Genomic DNA, 20557 nt, shown 5'->3' with positions numbered 1-20557 from the left:
TTCCCTAACCAGGAAAAATTATTGAGATGTCGAGGTCTTCGGGGAAGTTCAAAACAGAGCATTTTGCATAAACACTTGAGAGCAAGCAAACCACATGAAGCATATTCAAAACAGTCAATTTGGAACAAAGGTGTACATTGTCGAAAAAACAAAAGCATATCATCGAATTCACTGATGGCATAAAACGTTCTCATGAAGTTGCAGTTCAAACTAGAGGGGGAGCACTCGGTAGAGTGCAAAACCTCTGCCGCCAATACTGCTGGGTCACTTAAGGCCGAGGTCACATTTGCCACGGCGGCCGTGGGGTCTCCAAAATCTACAGCCACTAGCAATTATACGGCGGCCACAGTATTTCCACTCTCACACAATGTAGCAGTCATGTATGCTTTTATTTTCCGGGGAGCCGCACGGCGTATTTATAAATTGTGGAGACCGAAAACGTGGGGTTGCCGTACGGTGTTTGATTTGATGTCGCACGGTGACCTTAGGGCGTTCCTGCGGCGGCCATAGAATTTTCAAGGCAGACGCAAGGCGACCGCAGGGGGACTGCAGGGGGGCCCTAAGGCAAACGTGCGGCCAGACGGACGGTAACGAATGGGTTAATTTTTTTTTTTAACCAGTTTTTTTTTTCGGCTTGTCGAATTGCTATGGTGAACGTAGAAATGAAAAAAGTTACAACTCCGCGTTGTAATTCCACGGCGACCTTACGGCCTGTAAAATATAGCCATACGGCGTAGGGCCACCTTGAGGCCACCTCAGAAACTCTGCGGCCGCCGCACGTTTCTGTCAATTCAGAAGGCGTACGGCCGCCATATCCTCGCCGTAGAGCAAATGTGACTTAGGCCTTAGGTCTTAGAAATTGTGAAGACCGAAAACGTGGGGTTGCCGTACGGTCTTTGATTTGATGTCGCACGGTGACCTTAAGGGGGCCCTGCGGCGGCCATAGAATTTTCAAGGCACACGCAAGGTAGCCCCAAGGTGCCCGCAAGGCGACCGCAGGGGGCCCTAAGGCGAACGTGCGGCCAGACAGACTGTTATGAATGGGTTATTTTTTTTATTTTTTTTTTACCAGTTTTTTTTTTCGGCTTGTCGAATTGCTACGGCGAATGTAGAAATGAAAAAAGTTATAACTCCGCGCTATAATTCCACGGCAACCTTACGACCTGTAAAATATAGTAGGGCCACCCTGAGGCCACCGCAGAAACTCTGCCGCACGTTTCTGTCAATTCAGAGGGCATACGGCCGCCGTGTCCTCGCCGTAGAGCAAATGTGACTTAGGCCTTTGTGAACCTGATATCCTATTCATTGTAGGTCAAAACGGATCAGTCTCTACTGAACCACGATTGAATAAACTAAACGAGATCGACGCGCATGTAGAAATGCCCCCAAAGAATCGAAATTTTTTTGAAAAAAAAGGTGCAAAAATTTTTTTTTTTCTCTAACAAATTTTTTTTTGGGGGGGTGGGGTTGAAATCACTTAAAACATGTAGAAATGCAAAAAAAAAAAAATTCAAATATTTATCAAATAAAATCAAAATTTTTTTGAAAAGAAGTTGCAAAATTTTTTTTTTTTTGGTTGGAAATCACTTAAAACATGTAGAAATGCAAAAACAAAAATTCAAATATTTTTTCAAAATGGCCGCCATAGCGGCCATATTAGACTTTGGATCAAGTCCAAAGTCTAATGGCATGATCCTTGGACCATGCCTAATCCCCCCACCAAGTTTCGTCGAAATCCGTCAAGGAGTTTTTTCTTTAATACTGTTCACAAACAAACAAACAAACAAACAAACAAGCAGTCATAGACTGGTACTTAGGAAATCGTCAACTTGACCTCTGACCTTGTCTAATAAAAGCTGTCTCTTGGGAAGGTAGCGACGCAAACCAGAAGTTTCTACGATGATTCTGTACCAAACCATCAAAAATCGAATGTTTGACCTCACTGTGACCTTGACCTTTGACCGATTTTGACCAAAATCCAATCAGCGTGAGCCATCACCCTCCTGAGTCACGTGCTGTAATTTGACATTGGTAGCTTCTTCCGTTCTCGTTATAACTTTTTTTTGGATGTTTGACCTCACTGTGACCTTGACCTTTGACCGATTTTGACCAAAGTCTAATCAGCGCTAGCCATCACCCTCCTGAATTACATGGTGTAATTTGACATTGGTAGCTTCTTCCGTTCTCGAGTTATCGTGCCTACAAAAAAACACACAAACAAGCAGTCATAGACTGGTAACTGGTACTTACGAAATCGTCAACTTGACCTCTGACCTTGTCGAATAAAAGCTGTCTCGAGAGAAGGTAGCGACGCAAACCACAAGTTTCTACGATGATTCTGTACCAAACCATCAAAAATCGTAACGTCGACCGAAGCAAAAATCTCCATTTCTCCATGCAATTATTTTATCAAAGTCACAAAACCGTAATATTCGGCCATCCACCAACAATCTTTATATAATCCGACGGCTTAGCGAGTCAGGCATGCGACGATAACCTTTATTGGGATAAAAAATGACTTTTAAACACCATCTTTATCGAAAGTACCGTCAGCGCGCACACGCAAAACCTTTACGTGGTCAACGCCGCCTCTGCTCAAGTGCACTGCACCACGTGACGACCCGTGACGCGCGAGTGAAATATTTTTTATACAATCTTAAAACGTCTCCAAAACATCCGATTTTTACCAGAATTTCGACAACCGAGTTTTAAGCGTCCTCAGCGATCACAAAAACCGAAGACAAAATTAAAATCGAAGTTAAAACGAACTCGTAACGTCGAGCGAAGCAAAAATCTCAATTTCTCCACACAATTATTCAATATTATTTTATCAGTCACAAAACCGTAATATTCGGCCATCCACCAACAATCTTTACATAATCCGATGGCTCAGCGAGTCAGGCATGCGACGATAACCTTTATTGGGATAAAAAAAATGACTTTTAAACACCATATTTATCGAAAACACCGTCAGCACGCACACGCAAAACCTTTACGTGGGTCAACGACGCGTCTGCTCGAGCGCACTGCATCATGGGACGACCCGTGACGCGTCGAGTGAAGTATTTTTTATCCAATCTTAAAACGTCTCCAAAACATCCGATTTTTACCAGAATTTCGACAACCGAGTTTTAAGCGTCCTAAGCGATCGCAAAAACCGAAGACCAAATTAAAATCGAAGTTAAAACGAACTCGTAACGTAGAGTGAAGCAAAAATACTCCATTTCTCCACATTAATTTATGGAATTATGTTTGACCTCACTGTGACCTTGACCTTTGATCGATTTTGACCAAAATCTAATCAGCGTGAGCCATCACCCTCCTGAATCATGTGGTGTAATTTGACATTGGTAGCTTCTTCCGTTCTCGAGTTATCGTGCCTACAAACAAACACACAAACACACACACAAACAAACACACAAACAAGCAGTCATAGACTGGTACTTACGAAATCGTCAACTTGACCTCTGACCTTGTCTAATAAAAGCTGTCTCTAGAGCAGGTAGCGACGCAAACCAGAAGTTTCTACGATGATTCTGTACCAAACCATCAAAAATCGAATGTTTGACCTCACTGTGACCTTGACCTTTGACCGATTTTTGACCAAAATCCCAATCAGCGCTAGCCATCACCCTCCTGAATCACGTGGTGTAATTTGACATTGGTGGCTTCTTCTGTTCTCGAGTTATCATGCCTACAAACAAACACACAAACACACACACAAACAGAGGATGGAAGTCATGAATATACTTACGAAATCTTTAGATTTCGTAAGTAACAAACAAACAGGGGGTGAAAACAGTAACCTCCGTCCATCTTTGATGGCGGAGGTTAACAAATACAGACTTCTTCTTTACTGCCCCAATGATTCCCATATGATGATGTGTGTGAGGGATCTTGGGGGGGGGGGGGCTGGAGGATGTTTCAGGGCCAATTTTGGCTGGAATCAGCTGGCCAGGCCTTACTATGGAAGGATGGATCTCACCTACTCTTCACCAAAGATGGATCTTTAACATCCACCAACAACCAGTGCTGGTAGACAGGTCATGTGCCATAACACCTACCAACAACCAAGGTCCTTCCAATGTATGACGAACACATTGATGTACCGCTATCCATGATAGTTTATCGCCTTGCATGCACACCAGGGTGATAGTTTATAGCTGGGCTGAGATTCAAACCCAGGTGATAAGATGAAGATGAAGCGACTACATATTTTTTATGCACACACAGGAGTGTGGACGTGTTGAGGGTTGTGAGGGAGGGGGGGAAGGACTAAATAAAGAGCCCCTAATATGAAAAAAACAGGTTCGGTCAAGTATGGGAGCATGCGCTGGAACAGCACGTCGCCACGTCCGCTTTCCACCGGTAATCCAGGGGCTTCCATCTGGCCATCCCCCAGGAAGATGCTGGTCCATCCCCATCTCCTGGAGATGCCGATCAACCTGCTACAACCACGAGGAATGTGGTTGGTCAATTGGCTTTATCCACTCACGAGGGTCCCTCGCTGAGAAAATCTGGTGAGCAGGATCAGCGTCAGGAAAATGAGCCACATGTCCATTCAGCCAGAGCTGACGCTCACAGACTATATAGGTGACAAATCTCATTTGAGTCTCTCTCAGCAACCGCTCATTGGGCACAAAGTTTGACCAGCGATAGCCAAGGATTCTCTGAAGAGACCTGGCACTGAAGGAGTTAAGTCTTTGTCTCAGATCCTTGGTCAGAGTCCAACTCTCACATCCATAGAGCATGACTGGAAGGATCAAGGACTTAAAGACTCAGACTTTCGTCCTCCTGCATGGCATTGACAGTGCCACACCCCATGATTCAGTGAATCCATGACTCCCCAAGCCCGACCCGGACATTTATCGATCTCTGACTCACAACATTTGGAGAATATCACTGCCAAGGAAAGTGAATCTCTCTGTGACCTCAGCATCCTCGCCACAAATGGGTACAGACAACATGGCAGCATCCAAAGTGTCAATGAAAACCTTGATCTTCGTTTTGACCCAGGAGACCCGTAATCCCAGCAGCTCCAACTTCTCATTCAGCACCTGGAGGGTCTCCATCAGGATATCCAGAGTCTCCAGAAAAATGACTGCATCATCTGCGAAATCAAGGTCAGAGATCTTGACATTTCCAAACGATGCACCAAAGCGTCATCTCTCCAACATAATCCCCAGAATCCAGTCCACACAAGTGTTGAAAACTGTGGGGGCCAGTATACATCCTTGACGAACTCCAGTAATAACTGGAAATAAGTCAGCGATGGTATCACCACATCTCACAGCACTCCTAGTACCAGAGTAAAGTTCAGACATCAGATTGATCAGTTTTGGTGGCACCTCACAAAGACTGAGAATCCTCCAGAGGGCATCCAGATTCACTGAATTGAATTGCTTTGCAGAGTTGAACATAGACTGCAAGCAGCCCCTGCTGAAACTCTCACCTGCATTCGGTGAAGACCCGAAAAGCAATTTCACGGTCAATCATTGACCTCTTTGCGGTAAAGCCAGACTGCTCTTGCTGCTGGTGCTCAAGCAGATGGTGGCGAACCCCATCAAAAAATAGGCAATAATACGATACAATAAGGCAATACTACACAATAAGGCAATACTACTACGACTACAGTGCCTTGAGATAGACAACATTTTGAGTTTGGATATTGGATGCCAGAATTGTGAGCTTGGCGATATAGATAACAAGATGATTTGTCATACTGCCTACCACCACGTGGTGTGATACAATAATATTTACATAGAGAGTATTGGGGTCTTACCCCCACCCTAAACCCCCTACACTGTTGGTTTGAAAACGTTTTCATGCATCTCCATTTGCCAAGAGGATCCCAACAGTATTCAATATGATGGGGTTACTACTCGTGGGGCTGATTCTATCAATGGACAAACAGACAGAAAATACAACCATATACATATGTATATATAATCTGAGTAAAGACTTTGCCTGGCACTGAGAATAGCTTCACCCCTGCTACAGCTCTTGCTTGGGCGTGTAACCATCAGAGTGACCAGACCAATGGTAGGTGTAACCACCCGCCATGATCTCACCACTATCTGGTCTCCGAACCCGAGAGAGTGCTGCAATACTGATATTCAAATGCTGGATCTCAGATGAAAGCAGAGACAGGTTATCATCCTCTCTTAGAGTGAGGAAATTCCAGGCATCCACCCGAACGGGCCTCCTCACGTTAACCTGAGGAGATGCCATCTGGTGAATTAAACCTCAGCACCACCACACAACACCCCAACAACCTGCCCGATCAAGTTTTCTCCGTGGTTTTCCTCCTATCATCAAAGAATGGGTGTCCGGAAGGCTTTGCCTGAATTCCGTCATCCATTGAGTTGCCCTGTGAAGGGCAACTGCACAGAGGTATTCCCACGGAGTGGGTATTTCTTCGTTTTATTTGTGTATGTTGCTTAATGAAGTGTTCTATGGTGGCCAGAGTACAAATCCTGCCACCAACCTTCGAGAGAGAGGTACCCAACTGTAGGAGGACATCTGCAGACACAGTTGGGCACCAAATATGGATGGCCATTGGCTCACAAGGAGTTCCTCCGCACTTTGACAGGTTTTGTTTTTAATACTGCTGGGTGTCCATATCCGTACACCCTCCCCATCAGGAAACCTGGTGGGGACGGTTTAGTCACCGACAACCCGACCATGAAACAAGTTAGTACATACAGGTTTATATGGTCCCTGTAGCAAGTCACAGATTTGTTCTGACCTCACCTGACAAATCAGATAGAGCCATTGCTATTTAAGTAACAAAAACATACCTACTACTTGTAATTCAAAACACCTCACTGCACTGCAAAACACTGGGACAGGAATACTGCACTGCAAATGGTGAAGACTTGTAATACCCTCCCTCACCTAGAGGTAGTGACACATTTACATAGAGAATTTGCGTCCCCACCCTCCCTCACCCCAGATCATCGGCAAAGATAAAAACATCCCTATACATTAATGGAGTCATGCTGATCCTGTGTAGAAAGTCTGGATGTGATCGGTCCAGAACTGTAAGAGTAGCACGACAAACAAATAAACAAAAAACACCAGTCGGTCCGTGAATTATAGTGAGGATAACACTGGAGCCTATCTTTAAAGAGGAGAGGAGATTGGGACCATACTCCGTGCAGAGCGTTGGTGCTGCTTAAGCAGTCTTCTTGGCTATTGGGTACAATCCTGGACGGGTCACCACTCCGACACAGTATACCAGCATGCTGGCACTCATTTTGCCGACCTCGGAAGGACGACAGGCTGAGTTAACCCCACCTCGTATTAATTCAACAGCCGAGCGGGATTTGAACTGAGGATCCTAGAATCCCAAGCCCACCACCCTCACCATTAAGCCAACACCAGGCATATCTTTAAAGCCTCATCAACAAGAGTAAAGTTTGATCTTCGTTTCATTTCCAAATATATTAAATCAAGAATATGATATCAAATTTTGGTCGATGAAGGGAAAGGAGACAAAAATAGACAAGTAGACAGTCTTATTTCATTGAAAGAATGTCAATGTAAATTTTTGGATTGTATTTAAAATTCCCAGGAGCTGTCGATTCATGCTCACACAATAGTGTAAGCTGTACTACATTAATTGTGTTCAATAGTGATGACTGCAACAACAATAAATCATTCACTTTTATTCATTCGTTCTCAGTAGTTTCTCCTATTAATCATTCCTTTCCTGTGCCTCACACACAGAAGACTAATTGGTCTGACATTTTGAATTGGAAGACTTCAAAATGCAGAGTCATGGAGAAAAATGGAGAAAAATGAACATAAAATTTTACCGCATCTACCACAAACCTCAATATCTTGATGAAACAAAAAGAGAATGCACAGAAGTCAATGCTGTTTTTAAGCTGTACAGTAATATCTGCCAATGGGTGTAATTAATCATAGCAAAATCATTGTTGAAAAAAGAGAATTAGTTGAAATCGAGTCGAACACTATTTAAATGGCTAAATATCCTTTTGGAGACAGCATAAGCCTGGTGTTGGCTTTGTAGTTAGGGTGGTGGCTTGGGATCCTAGGGTCCTGAGTTCATGCCCTGTTGGCCGCTGAATTAATATACACTAGGAGGTTGACTCAGCCTGTCATCCTTCCGAGGTCAGCAAAATGAGTACCAGTGTACTGGTAAGGGGGACACTACATCAGCGGCATAGCCGCGTCCCAACCAATGATGCAACCAGCAGCTACAGGCTGCACTCAATAGAGAGAGAGACAGAGACAGAGACAGACACGGCATTTCCTGCACAACTCTTTTGTTGTTCTGTGGGCATGCAAAGTTGGCAATTACATACCTTTCAACAAGGACTGTGTACGACAGTGATCTTCACTATTTTATAGAAGGGGGCCACTTTTGCCGATAAGGCATCAGTGTGAGAGCCGCCACACCGCCTTCCAGACTCCACAATGGCTGCTATTAGGCCCATCCCATGTACTCTTCTTTGTTGTGGTTACTTGTGCTGCAGGAATAATTGTTTGTAAACTGTCATCCACTGATGTAGTTATATGTTACCTTTATGCTTCACATTGTAACACTCATTTGAAACCATTGGGTCAATTTGATAGCATTTATGGCGGATTATTGTGGGGTGTTTTCACATTTGTGTATTATCGGCCGCACGTCAGGGCCGCACTTTGGGCCACCATTGGCTCACAGGCCGTGCGATGAAGAACAGTGGTGTATGATGAAGGCAGTGATCCTTCAATGGAAAGGTTCCAAATGGTTGGCTGTTATAAAGGCTTGTAGGATTGTATGAAAGGTAGATGTTGTTTGGTCTTTGAAGTATAAAAGGAAGAGTTGAAATCTTGCTGATACAAGTCATCTTTCCCATCCACGTGAGCAGAAGATCCGTGGTGTTCTACTTGGAGTCGTGGGCTTGGATGTCCCAATAAAAGATATTCTTCGTGTAGTTCCTCTCTACAAGGTACGCTTTCAGTGTTCCTGCTGCTCATGCTCACTGGTTATCTTTGTGACTGCATTGTCAACCCCACCTGTCATCAAACATGATGCTTTTGCAACCTCAAGGCTATCCGGCCATGCCTGACGATTTACATTTGGATACCTTGCATTATTATCCGAAGATAAATGTTCAAAAGTGATACAATATATATTTAAAGTGTTTTCAGAAATTTCTCAACAACAATTAACACTTCCAAATTTAAATCAAGCGAAATAAGGGAAAGTGAGGTGTTTCAAATCCTGGTTCTTTGCCGCTGCAGGCAGAGATGGTTCCAAAGAGGAGCCACTGCTTCCTTAGCATGCAAGGGCTGAACGGCTGTTGAGAGTATGGTTAATGTAGCTTGACATTGGAAATCTCTTCCCTCACTCTCCCTTCTGCTTCATTACCAGAACTCTCACTTCTTTCTTTCTCCTTCCCCCGGTTCTCTTTATCCACCTATGTTGTCCCAATTGTTATCCAGCTTGGAGGTCATGGCTACGCATTCTTACTCACGAACAATGGCTACATTCTGACGCATCCTGAACTTCGGCCTTTGGTTTGTTATCATTTGCACTTGTCTTTTCAGCTAAACCATTTTGATATTAACGCTCTCATTATTCTGTTAGCCAGAAAACAAGGGTTGATTCTACACCGGGTAATCTCCTGTTTACCTTTGCTATCATCATTCCTACTTGTGCTTGTCTAGTACAAAGAGGATGGGAAGACAAAGGTGAAACCGCACAGTGTAGACCTTTCTGAAGTCGAATGGGGCCCTCACAGTGAGATGGTAGGACTTTGGTGTCTTCTCAACTCTGGATTCTTACTTGGGCTTTCAAGGCAATGGTACTGTTTAAAGGAAAGGAATAATTTGAAATAGGGTGTGTGAAAGGAGGTCGGTGTATTGGAATTTTTAATCTCACTCTAACTTTGTGCCTGATCCTTTTTTTTTCTTCCTGATCCTGATAGCTACGGACAGCTATGGTCAACAGAGACACAGGCACCTTTACAATGGCCAAACATAATATTATTGATGAAGTAAGTGAACTCATTACCACACACAACAAAATGTGATGTTACGTTTGGTTGCATACTTTAATGGAAAATCTCTTCAAACTTTTAATGACCATTGCTCCACCCACGTAGCGACAATCATGGAACTACTTAATTGCAATTGAATTTTATCTTTTGAACCCTGTCGAACATGAATCGGAACACGAACCTGCAGCTTAGCAGTACTTTGGCTCTGAATTTGGTAAATTGTACGGAATCTCGTCCCAACTGCACATGCACACAGAGGAGTAAGGTAATTGTTTGATTCTTTCTGCCTGATTGGCAATCAAACAAAATTTAAAATCATCCCCAACAGGAAAGTTACTGTATTTACGGACGTCATAAAGGACACAAACAACAGGAATGAATAACTGATTGAACGTGTTAGATAAGGTGGAGTAAAAGAAGATGCATCAATGGCAGTAAACTTCTGATGTTTTTTTTTTTCCTACAGCCTTTAAAACTTTTATTTTATTTTAGTTGAATTATATATTTATGAAAACTGCGGAACACAAAACATCTTGTTTGCACTTCCAAAACCTTCAGTTTAATCGTATTTGGGTAAAAAATGTATGCCGACTCGACCAATTAAGTTTGCCATGTGCTCTGAGGGTGGAGTCACAGCAACATTTTGGTAAAAATGGTGACACCTAGCGATGTCACGATAGAGCTAACTTCCCACATTAAATTATGACAAATAATCCCAGATTTAGTGCTGCTTTCACGCACCATCCATATTGTTTAGAAAAAGTCGCCATTTTTAATGACGCGGTTGGCATATTGTGCTGGAGCAAATAAAAACTAACCTTCATTCTCTGCATGGCAGCAACAGAAAGAGATGTCACAGATCCGACATTACTACTATACATCTATACGAGAAACTCCATTCAGGTCAGTGGGAAAACATGCACGACGTCGTCATGCAATTACAAAAACTGTCATGAGGCTGACACTCATCCTCACACATAATATTATCAAGAACCATGATGTGCAACTCCCAATTTCAAAGTAAAGGCCTTGGTAGACAGGAAGCAAAACATGTGCTCCGATACCAACAAGACATAAATTTCATGACATGCTGCCCTTACTATACAATGCAGCACGGTGTTTGCATCATGTTGGACCTCTCTGTGCCATGAACTCTGTGGATACGCACATTGTGATCACATGCCATCGGTGGCAAGACCAAACAACGAGCGGCTCTGTGCAACACGTTCGATTCTCTTGACGCAAACACATGAAGCCTCTTCCAACGAAGTCGTCCACTCTGCACGAGATTCCATTATGTCATCCACAAAATTCAACAATTAACTCTGCGGAAGAACACGTCACATGTCTTCTCGTGCCTTATTATTTGATTGGAAGCTCCCCCACATGACCGAGTTTAAAACAACAAGCAGTGGTAGCATATTTATTCAATGCCAAAGCATTCTGGGACATCATTTTGAGGAAGCAAGTCAGGTGATGCACCATGCTCCTGAGTGTTCCAATTGGCAATGAAAATCTGAAATGTTCAACGGGGGCACGAAGATCGGACTATCCGATTCGCAAGTGCAGGTGGTTAACTGTTATTAAGAGCAATTCTGTATGTCCTAGTAGAACTCTGAACAAGACCAATTTAATTTCCAAACGGGGGAATTTAAATGCAGCTGAGATTGTGTTCAAAATCACATGTCCATGCGATACATCGTTGAGCATCAACATAACACTCGTCTTCATGCCTGGCCCAGCCTGGCTATTGTTTTGACAGGTGGTCATGGAAAGAACACCTTTTCAACCAACGTTTCTGTTGAGAAAGGTAAGACAGTAATTAATGTCCCTCAAGGCAAAAACAAAGCCAAGCATGTGAATGTTCTTATGTATGAAATCAAAACGGCAATTCTGATTCATTCAATCAGCAAAAGGTAACCTCCCAAAAAATAATCATACCGCACAGGTCTCACTCCTTTATAACAATACGAGTTCGTTTACAAGGGACTTCAATGCAAGAGGAGGCCATGAGGCCCATCAAAGCCACCATGTTTGCCAACCTATGGTTGCTTGTTTGTACTCTATCCTTGTTAAGTGCTGTCGATCAAGCAACAACACAGCACATAGCATTTTTAAAGGCTTTCATATGACTCGGCTAAGGTTCGAACCACTGACTTCCCAGACTCAGAGAAGATGTTCTGACCATTACACATCACCGTGTCTGGTTTGTTTTTTTTATTTTATAACTAAAGACATTCTCACTAAATAGTAACACCTCCAAAGCTCTGGATATTGATAGTGTTGTTTTACAAGCGGTATGCATTGCAATAACACTGTAATTGACTTTAAAGATCTGCAACAATGTCGAGGCTCATCTATTCTTTCGTGACTGAGATGTAAACTTTCAGATATGTCATGACGGCGAACACGTTTTGTGTGTTTTTGGAAGTTTTACTCCACCATAAACGAAATTACGTTTCTATGCTTATTTTCCTCTAGTTTGTTCTTGTACCTCTTGCGGATATAACTGGGAGGGCAGATGTAAAGGACGTTATGGTACTCAAAACGATATGTCAAGCAGGTGCATTTGATTACCACTGTAATAATGATGACCTAATCATGTGTACCCCATGGCTGCTGTTGTAGGGTTACGAGATCTGCTGCACCCCAGCTTGTCACTGTCCGAGGAATGGTGAGTATTATTAAACTAGATGGTGTGAGACATGAGTGAAGAGGAGATGCTTGAAAAGGTAATTGATGACAATCTCAAGAATCTCAAGCATATGCTTGGTGTTGGCTTTACGATTAGGGTGGTGGGCTTGGGATCCCAGGATCCCGAGTTCAAATCCTGCTTCGCTGTTGAATTAATACCAGGTGGGGTTGACTTTGCCTGTCATCCTTCTGTGGTTGGCAAAATGAGTACCACCTTGCTGGTATCCTGTGTTGGAGTGGTGACCTGTCCAGGATTGTGCCCAATAGCCCAGGAGACTGCTGAGGCAGCACTGACGCTCTGCACAGAGTATGGTCCCAATGGATGGATGGATGGATCTCAAGCATGCATCTACAGTACCTTATATGGTGATGATGGTGTTGGAGCCCCATACGCTAACAGAGCATAGTGTGTTCAAAACAAGCCATGAACGTTTTAAGGTCATCAAATCAATCCTGGGCAGGTTGCATCTCCGTTGTAGGAGTAAGTAAATTTCTCGCTTAGCAGCTGGGGGAATTGAACCCACAACAGTGAGGGAAAATCACTCTGGCAGTCTTTACCCACTCACACGCTGAGTCACTCACACGATCTTGCCTTGCGTGTACAGGGCTTATTGCCACACGGAAATGGACCCTCACCTGCACAAGCTGCCGCAGCACGAAGCGATACGACGGTATCTCTCTGGGAAAAAGCTTGGCCTTCGCTGTGATGACCAGCTGATCCGCCAAGTGCTTTTTGATGTCAGCACCACTGCACCCCTTGAAGATTACTGGAATGCACTGATCAACAACAAAACACAGTGAGCAAATGACATGATCTGTCCCAACTGAAGGTGCTCGAGTAAACACATTGTCATTCTTATGACTCGTGACTCAACTATCCAAACCATAATAACGATATTGGTTATCAACTCAAGCATATCTATGTGTATACATATATATATATATATACATATATATATATATATATATATATATATATATATATATATACATATATATATATATATATATATACACATATATATATATATATATATATATATATATATATATATATATACATATATATATATATATATATATATATATATATATATATATATATATATACATATATATATATATACACATATATATATATATATATATATATATATATACATATATATATATATATATATATATATATATATATATATATATATATATATATATATATATATGCAGCGAACCAAAAAAATAAATTATCTCATTGATATATGAGTCTTTAATGGTCACAGTTATTTCCACATCACAGGGTGGGCAAGAAAGTTTTTGCCCAAGTCTTTCACGAACTGGGTGGCCTGGCTTGATGTTCGACTAAGTAGCTTAGAGCAGGTGTTCATGGTGCTGGCGAGAGCTCATCTACTCTCGGCGAAGGACACTGTGAGATCTTTCATGTCCACCATCTAAATCCTCGCATACAGGACACCCAGTTTATCAGCCATCTGAGGGACGACAAACACATTGATATTGATGAATCACCCTGCATGCGAAACACCAGGATGACAGGTTGGAGCTGGAACCGAGATTCAAACCCCAGGCGAGACAGCGCAGATACAACGAGGCTATCTTGCCCGCCTTTCTCATTGTTAGTAGAAGTTTGAAAATTATTGAAACCTCGAGCTTCAAAGCCATTGTAAGAATATGGATTTTGGAGCAGTTTGAACTGGCTCATAAAAATAACGAGCCATTTCAACAAATATGAAAGGGAGGAACATTCCAAAGCTCCTCCATGAGCCTCAACTTTGTATACACAAAAAAAGGAGAAGCCAAGCAAAACCTTTGAACCGGTTCAATCGGTCGCGGTTATCTTTCTAGTAACGACAGAAAGTTGGAGTTGGTCGAATGCAATGTTTTGAGGCGAGATTATTATAGTTCAATGATCTAACTCGGAGAGCTGCGATGTGATTGATTAGTTCGAGAGATTAGTTCACACAATTAAAGTAAAATCTTTCAATCAACTTTTCTTTTCTTTTTGCTGTTGAAATGTCAGCCATTCATATGGGAGAGTTAGACATGCTTGCCCATGATTATGAGAAAAAATTACACAAGGTTTAAAAGAAAAATCCCCCTTGCATGTACACGATACACAATTAAATTAGATGCAGGTGGAGGTCATTCGGCCAATACTACCTGCACCACATCAACACCACACCAATTTATCATCATTCGGCCCATAATACCTGCACCACATCAACACCACACCAATTTATCATCATTCGGCCAATAATACCAGCACCACATCAACACCACACCAATTTATCAACATTCGGCCCATAATACCAGCACCACATCAACACCACACCAATTTATCATCATTCGGCCAATAATACCAGCACCACATCAACGCCACACCAATTTATCATCATTCGGCCCATAATGCCTGCACCACATCAACATCACACCAATTTATCAACATTCGGCCCATAATACCTAAACCACATCAACACCACACCAATTTATCAACATTCGGCCCATAATACCTGCACCACATCAACACCACACCAATTTATCAACATTCGGCCCATAATACCAGCATCACATCAACGCCACACCAATTTATCATCATTCGGCCCATAATACCTGTACCACATCAACACCACACCAATTTATCAACATTCAGCCCATAATACCCGCACCACATCAACACCACACCAATTTATCATCATTCGGCCCATAATACCTGTACCACATCAACACCACACCAATTTATCAACATTCGGCCCATAATACCCGCACCACATCAACACCACACCAATTTATCAACATTCGGCCCATAATACCAGCACCACATCAACGCCACACCAATTTATCATCATTCGGCCCATAATACCCGCACCACATCAACACCACACCAATTTATCAACATTCGGCCCATAATACCCGCACCACATCAGCACCACACCAATTTATCAACATTCGGCCCATAATACCAGCACCACATCAACGCCACACCAATTTATCATCATTCGGCCCATAATGCCTGCACCACATCAACATCACACCAATTTATCAACATTCGGCCCATAATACCTGCACCACATCAACACCACACCAATTTATCAACATTCGGCCCATAATACCAGCACCACATCAACACCACACCAATTTATCATCATTCGGCCCATAATACCAGCACCACATCAACACCACACCAATTTATCAACATTCGGCCCATAATAGCCGCACCACATCAGCACCACACCAATTTATCAACATTCGGCCCATAATACCAGCACCACATCAACGCCACACCAATTTATCATCATTCGGCCCATAATGCCTGCATCACATCAACATCACACCAATTTATCAACATTCGGCCCATAATACCTGCACCACATCAACACCACACCAATTTATCAACATTCGGCCCATAATACCTGCACCACATCAACACCACACCAATTTATCAACATTCGGCCCATAATCCCAGCATCACATCAACGCCACACCAATTTATCATCATTCGGCCCATAATACCTGCACCACATCAACACCACACCAATTTATCAATATTCGGCCCATAATACCCGCACCACATCAACACCACACCAATTTATCATCATTCGGCCCATAATACCTGTACCACATCAACACCACACCAATTTATCAACATTCGGCCCATAATACCCGCACCACATCAACACCACACCAATTTATCATCATTCGGCCCATAATGCCTGCACCACATCAACGCCACACCAATTTATCATCATTCGGCCCATAATACCTGTACCACATCAACACCACACCAATTTATCAACATTCGGCCCATAATACCCACACCACATCAACACCACACCAATTTATCATCATTCGGTCCATAATGCCTGCACCACATCAACATCACACCATTTTATCAACATTCGGCCCATAATACCTGCACCACATCAACACCACACCAATTTATCAACATTCGGCCCATAATACCTGCACCACATCAACGCCACACCAATTTATCATCATTCAGCCCATAATGCCTGCACCACATCAACACCACACCCATTTATCAACATTCGGCCCATAATACCTGCACCACATCAACACCACACCAATTTTATCAACATTCGGCCCATAATACCTGCACCACATCAACACCACACCAATTCATTATCAATCCGCCCATAATACCTGCACCACATCAACACCACACCAATTTATCGACATTCAGCCAATAATACCAGCATCACATCAACACCACACCAATTTATCATCATTCGGCCAATAATACCAGCACCACACCAATTTATCATCAATCGGCCCATAATACCTGCACCACATCAACACCACACCAATTTATCGACATACGGGCATTAATACCAGCACCACATCAACACCACACCAATTTATCACCATTCGGCCAATAATACCAGCACCACATCAGCACCACACCAATTTATCAACATTCGGCCCATAATACCAGCACCACATCAACACCACACCAATTCATTATCAATCGGCCCATAATACCTGCACCACATCAACACCACACCAATTTATCGACATTCGGGCAATAATACCAGCACCACATCAACACCACACCAATTTATCATCATTCGGCCAATAATACCAGCACCACATCAGCACCACACCAATTTATCAACATTCGGCCCATAATACCAGCACCACATCAACGCCACACCAATTTATCATCATTCAGCCCATAATGCCTGCACCACATCAACACCACACCAATTTATCAACATTCGGCCCATAATACCTGCACCACATCAACACCACACCAATTTATCAACATTCGGCCCATAATACCTGCACCACATCAACACCACACCAATTCATTATCAATCGGCCCATAATACCTGCACCACATCAACACCACACCAATTTATCGACATTCAGCCAATAATACCAGCATCACATCAACACCACACCAATTTATCATCATTCGGCCAATAATACCAGCACCACACAAATTTATCAACATTCGGCCCATAATACCAGCAGCACATCAACGCCACACCAATTTATCATCATTCGGTCCATAATACCTGCACCACTTCAACACCACACCAATTTATCGACATTCAGCCAATAATACCAGCATCACATCAACACCACACCAATTTATCATCATTCGGCCAATAATACCAGCACCACACAAATTTATCAACATTCGGCCCATAATACCAGCAGCACATCAACGCCACACCAATTTATCATCATTCGGTCCATAATGCCTGCACCACATCAACATCACACCAATTTATCAACATTCGGCCCATAATACCTGCACCACATCAACACCACACCAATTTATCAACATTCGGCCCATAATACCTGCACCACATCAACACCACACCAATTTATCAACATTCGGCCCATAATACCAGCACCACATCAACGCCACACCAATTTATCATCATTCGGCCCATAATGCCTGCACCACATCAACACCACACCAATTTATCAACATTCGGCCCATAATACCAGCACCACATCAACGCCACACCAATTTATCATCATTCGGTCCATAATGCCTGCACCACATCAACATCACACCATTTTATCAACATTCGGTCCATAATACCTGCACCACATCAACACCACACCAATTTATCAACATTCGGCCCATAATACCTGCACCACATCAACACCACACCAATTTATCATCATTCGGTCCATAATGCCTGCACCACATCAACATCACACCATTTTATCATCATTCGGCCCATAATACCTGCACCACATCAACGCCACACCAATTTATCATCATTCGGTCCATAATGCCTGCACCACATCAACATCACACCATTTTATCAACATTCGGCCCATAATACCTGCACCACATCAACACCACACCAATTTATCAACATTCGGCCCATAATACCTGCACCACATCAACACCACACCAATTTATCAACATTCAGCCCAGAATACCAGCATCACATGAACGCCACACCAATTTATCAACATTCGGCCCATAATACCTGTACCACATCAACACCACACCAATTATCAAAATTCGGCCCATAATGCTTGCACCACATCAACACCACACCAATTTATCAACATTCGGCCCATAATACCTGCACCACATCAACACCACACCAATTCATTATCAATCGGCCCATAATACCTGCACCACATCAACACCACACCAATTTCTCGACATTCGGCCAATAATACCAGCACCACATCAACACCACACCAATTTATCATCATTCGGCCAATAATACCAGCACCACACCAATTTATCAACATTCGGCCCATAATACCAGCACCACATCAACGCCACACCAATTTATCATCATTCGGCCCATAATACATGCACCACATCAACACCACACCAATTTATCAACATTCGGCCCATAATACCTGCACCACATCAACACCACACCAATTTATCAACATTCGGCCCATAATACATGCACCACATCAACACCACACCAATTTATCAACATTCGGCCCATAATACCTGCACCACATCAACGCCACACCAATTTATCAAAATTCGGCCCATAATACCAGCACCACATCAACGCCACACCAATTTATCAACATTCGGCCCATAATACCTGCAGCACATCAACACCACACCAATTTATCATCAATCGGCCCATAATACCTGCACCACATCAACACCACACCAATTTATCGACATTCGGCCAATAATACCAGCACCACATCAACACCACACCAATTTATCATCATTCGGCCAATAATACCAGCACCACACCAATTTATCAACATTCGGCCCATAATACCAGCACCACATCAACGCCACACCAATTTATCATCATTCGGCCCATAATGCCTGCACCACATCAACACCACACCAATTTATCAACATTCGGCCCATAATACCTGCACCACATCAACACCACACCAATTTATCAACATTCGGCCCATAATACCTGCACCACATCAACACCACACCAATTTATCAACATTCGGCCCATAATACCTGCACCACATCAACACCACACCAATTTATCAACATTCGGCCCATAATACCTGCACCACATCAACACCACACCAATTTATCAACATTCGGCCCATAATACCTGCACCACATCAACACCACACCAATTTATCATCATTCGGCCCATAATACCTGCACCACATCAACACCACACCAATTTATCGACATTCGGCCAATAATACCAGCACCACATCAACACCACAGCAATTTATCATCATTCGGCCCAAAATACCTGCACCACATCAACACCACACCAATTTATCATCATTCGGCCAATAATACCAGCACCACATCAGCACCACACCAATTTATCAACATTTGGCCAATAATACCTGCACCACATCAACACCACAGCAATTTATCATCATTCGGCCAATAATGCCTGCACCACATCAACACCACACCAATTTATCAACATTCAGCCCATAATACCTGCCCCACATCAACACCACACCAATTTATCAACATTTGGCCCATAACACCTGCACCACATCAACACCACACCAATTTATCAACATTCGGCCCATAATACCTGCACCACATCAACACCAGACCAATTTATCATCATTCGGCCCATAATACCTGCACCACATCAACACCACACCAATTTATCATCATTCGGCCCATAATACCTGCACCACATCAACACCGCACCAATTTATCATCATTCGGCCCATAATACCTGCACCACATCAACACCACACCAATTTATCAACATTCGGCCAATAATACCTGCACCACATCAACACCACACCAATTTATAAACATTCGGCCCATAATACCAGCACCACATCAACACCACACCAATTTATCATCATTCGGCCAATAATACCTGCACCACATCAACACCACACCAATT

General features: G+C 42.9%; 1 protein-coding gene across 7 annotated transcripts in view; it reads left to right on the top strand.

The window, feature by feature from the left end:
* The window catches only part of CACNA2D3 (calcium voltage-gated channel auxiliary subunit alpha2delta 3), a 390026-nt gene that overhangs the window by 259576 nt on the left and 109893 nt on the right, over positions 1-20557 (top strand). For all 7 annotated transcript variants that reach the window (XM_085897494.1, XM_085897493.1, XM_085897491.1 and 4 more), the window contains 8 exons: positions 8883-8963; positions 9460-9534; positions 9685-9765; positions 9945-10013; positions 10855-10919; positions 11759-11826; positions 12645-12690; positions 13316-13507. In XM_085897494.1, coding sequence (XP_085753620.1) covers positions 8883-8963; positions 9460-9534; positions 9685-9765; positions 9945-10013; positions 10855-10919; positions 11759-11826; positions 12645-12690; positions 13316-13507 — 677 coding nt within the window. The remainder of the gene's footprint in view (positions 1-8882; positions 8964-9459; positions 9535-9684; positions 9766-9944; positions 10014-10854; positions 10920-11758; positions 11827-12644; positions 12691-13315; positions 13508-20557) is intronic.

Source organism: Eptatretus burgeri, chromosome 10, assembly GCF_056783735.1.
Source record: "Eptatretus burgeri isolate ZD-2024b chromosome 10, Ebu_testis_v1, whole genome shotgun sequence".
NCBI classification, from domain to species: Eukaryota; Metazoa; Chordata; class Myxini; order Myxiniformes; family Myxinidae; genus Eptatretus; species Eptatretus burgeri.
Note: the sequence above shows the minus strand (reverse complement) of the source record. Positions and strands in the feature narration are given on the sequence as shown.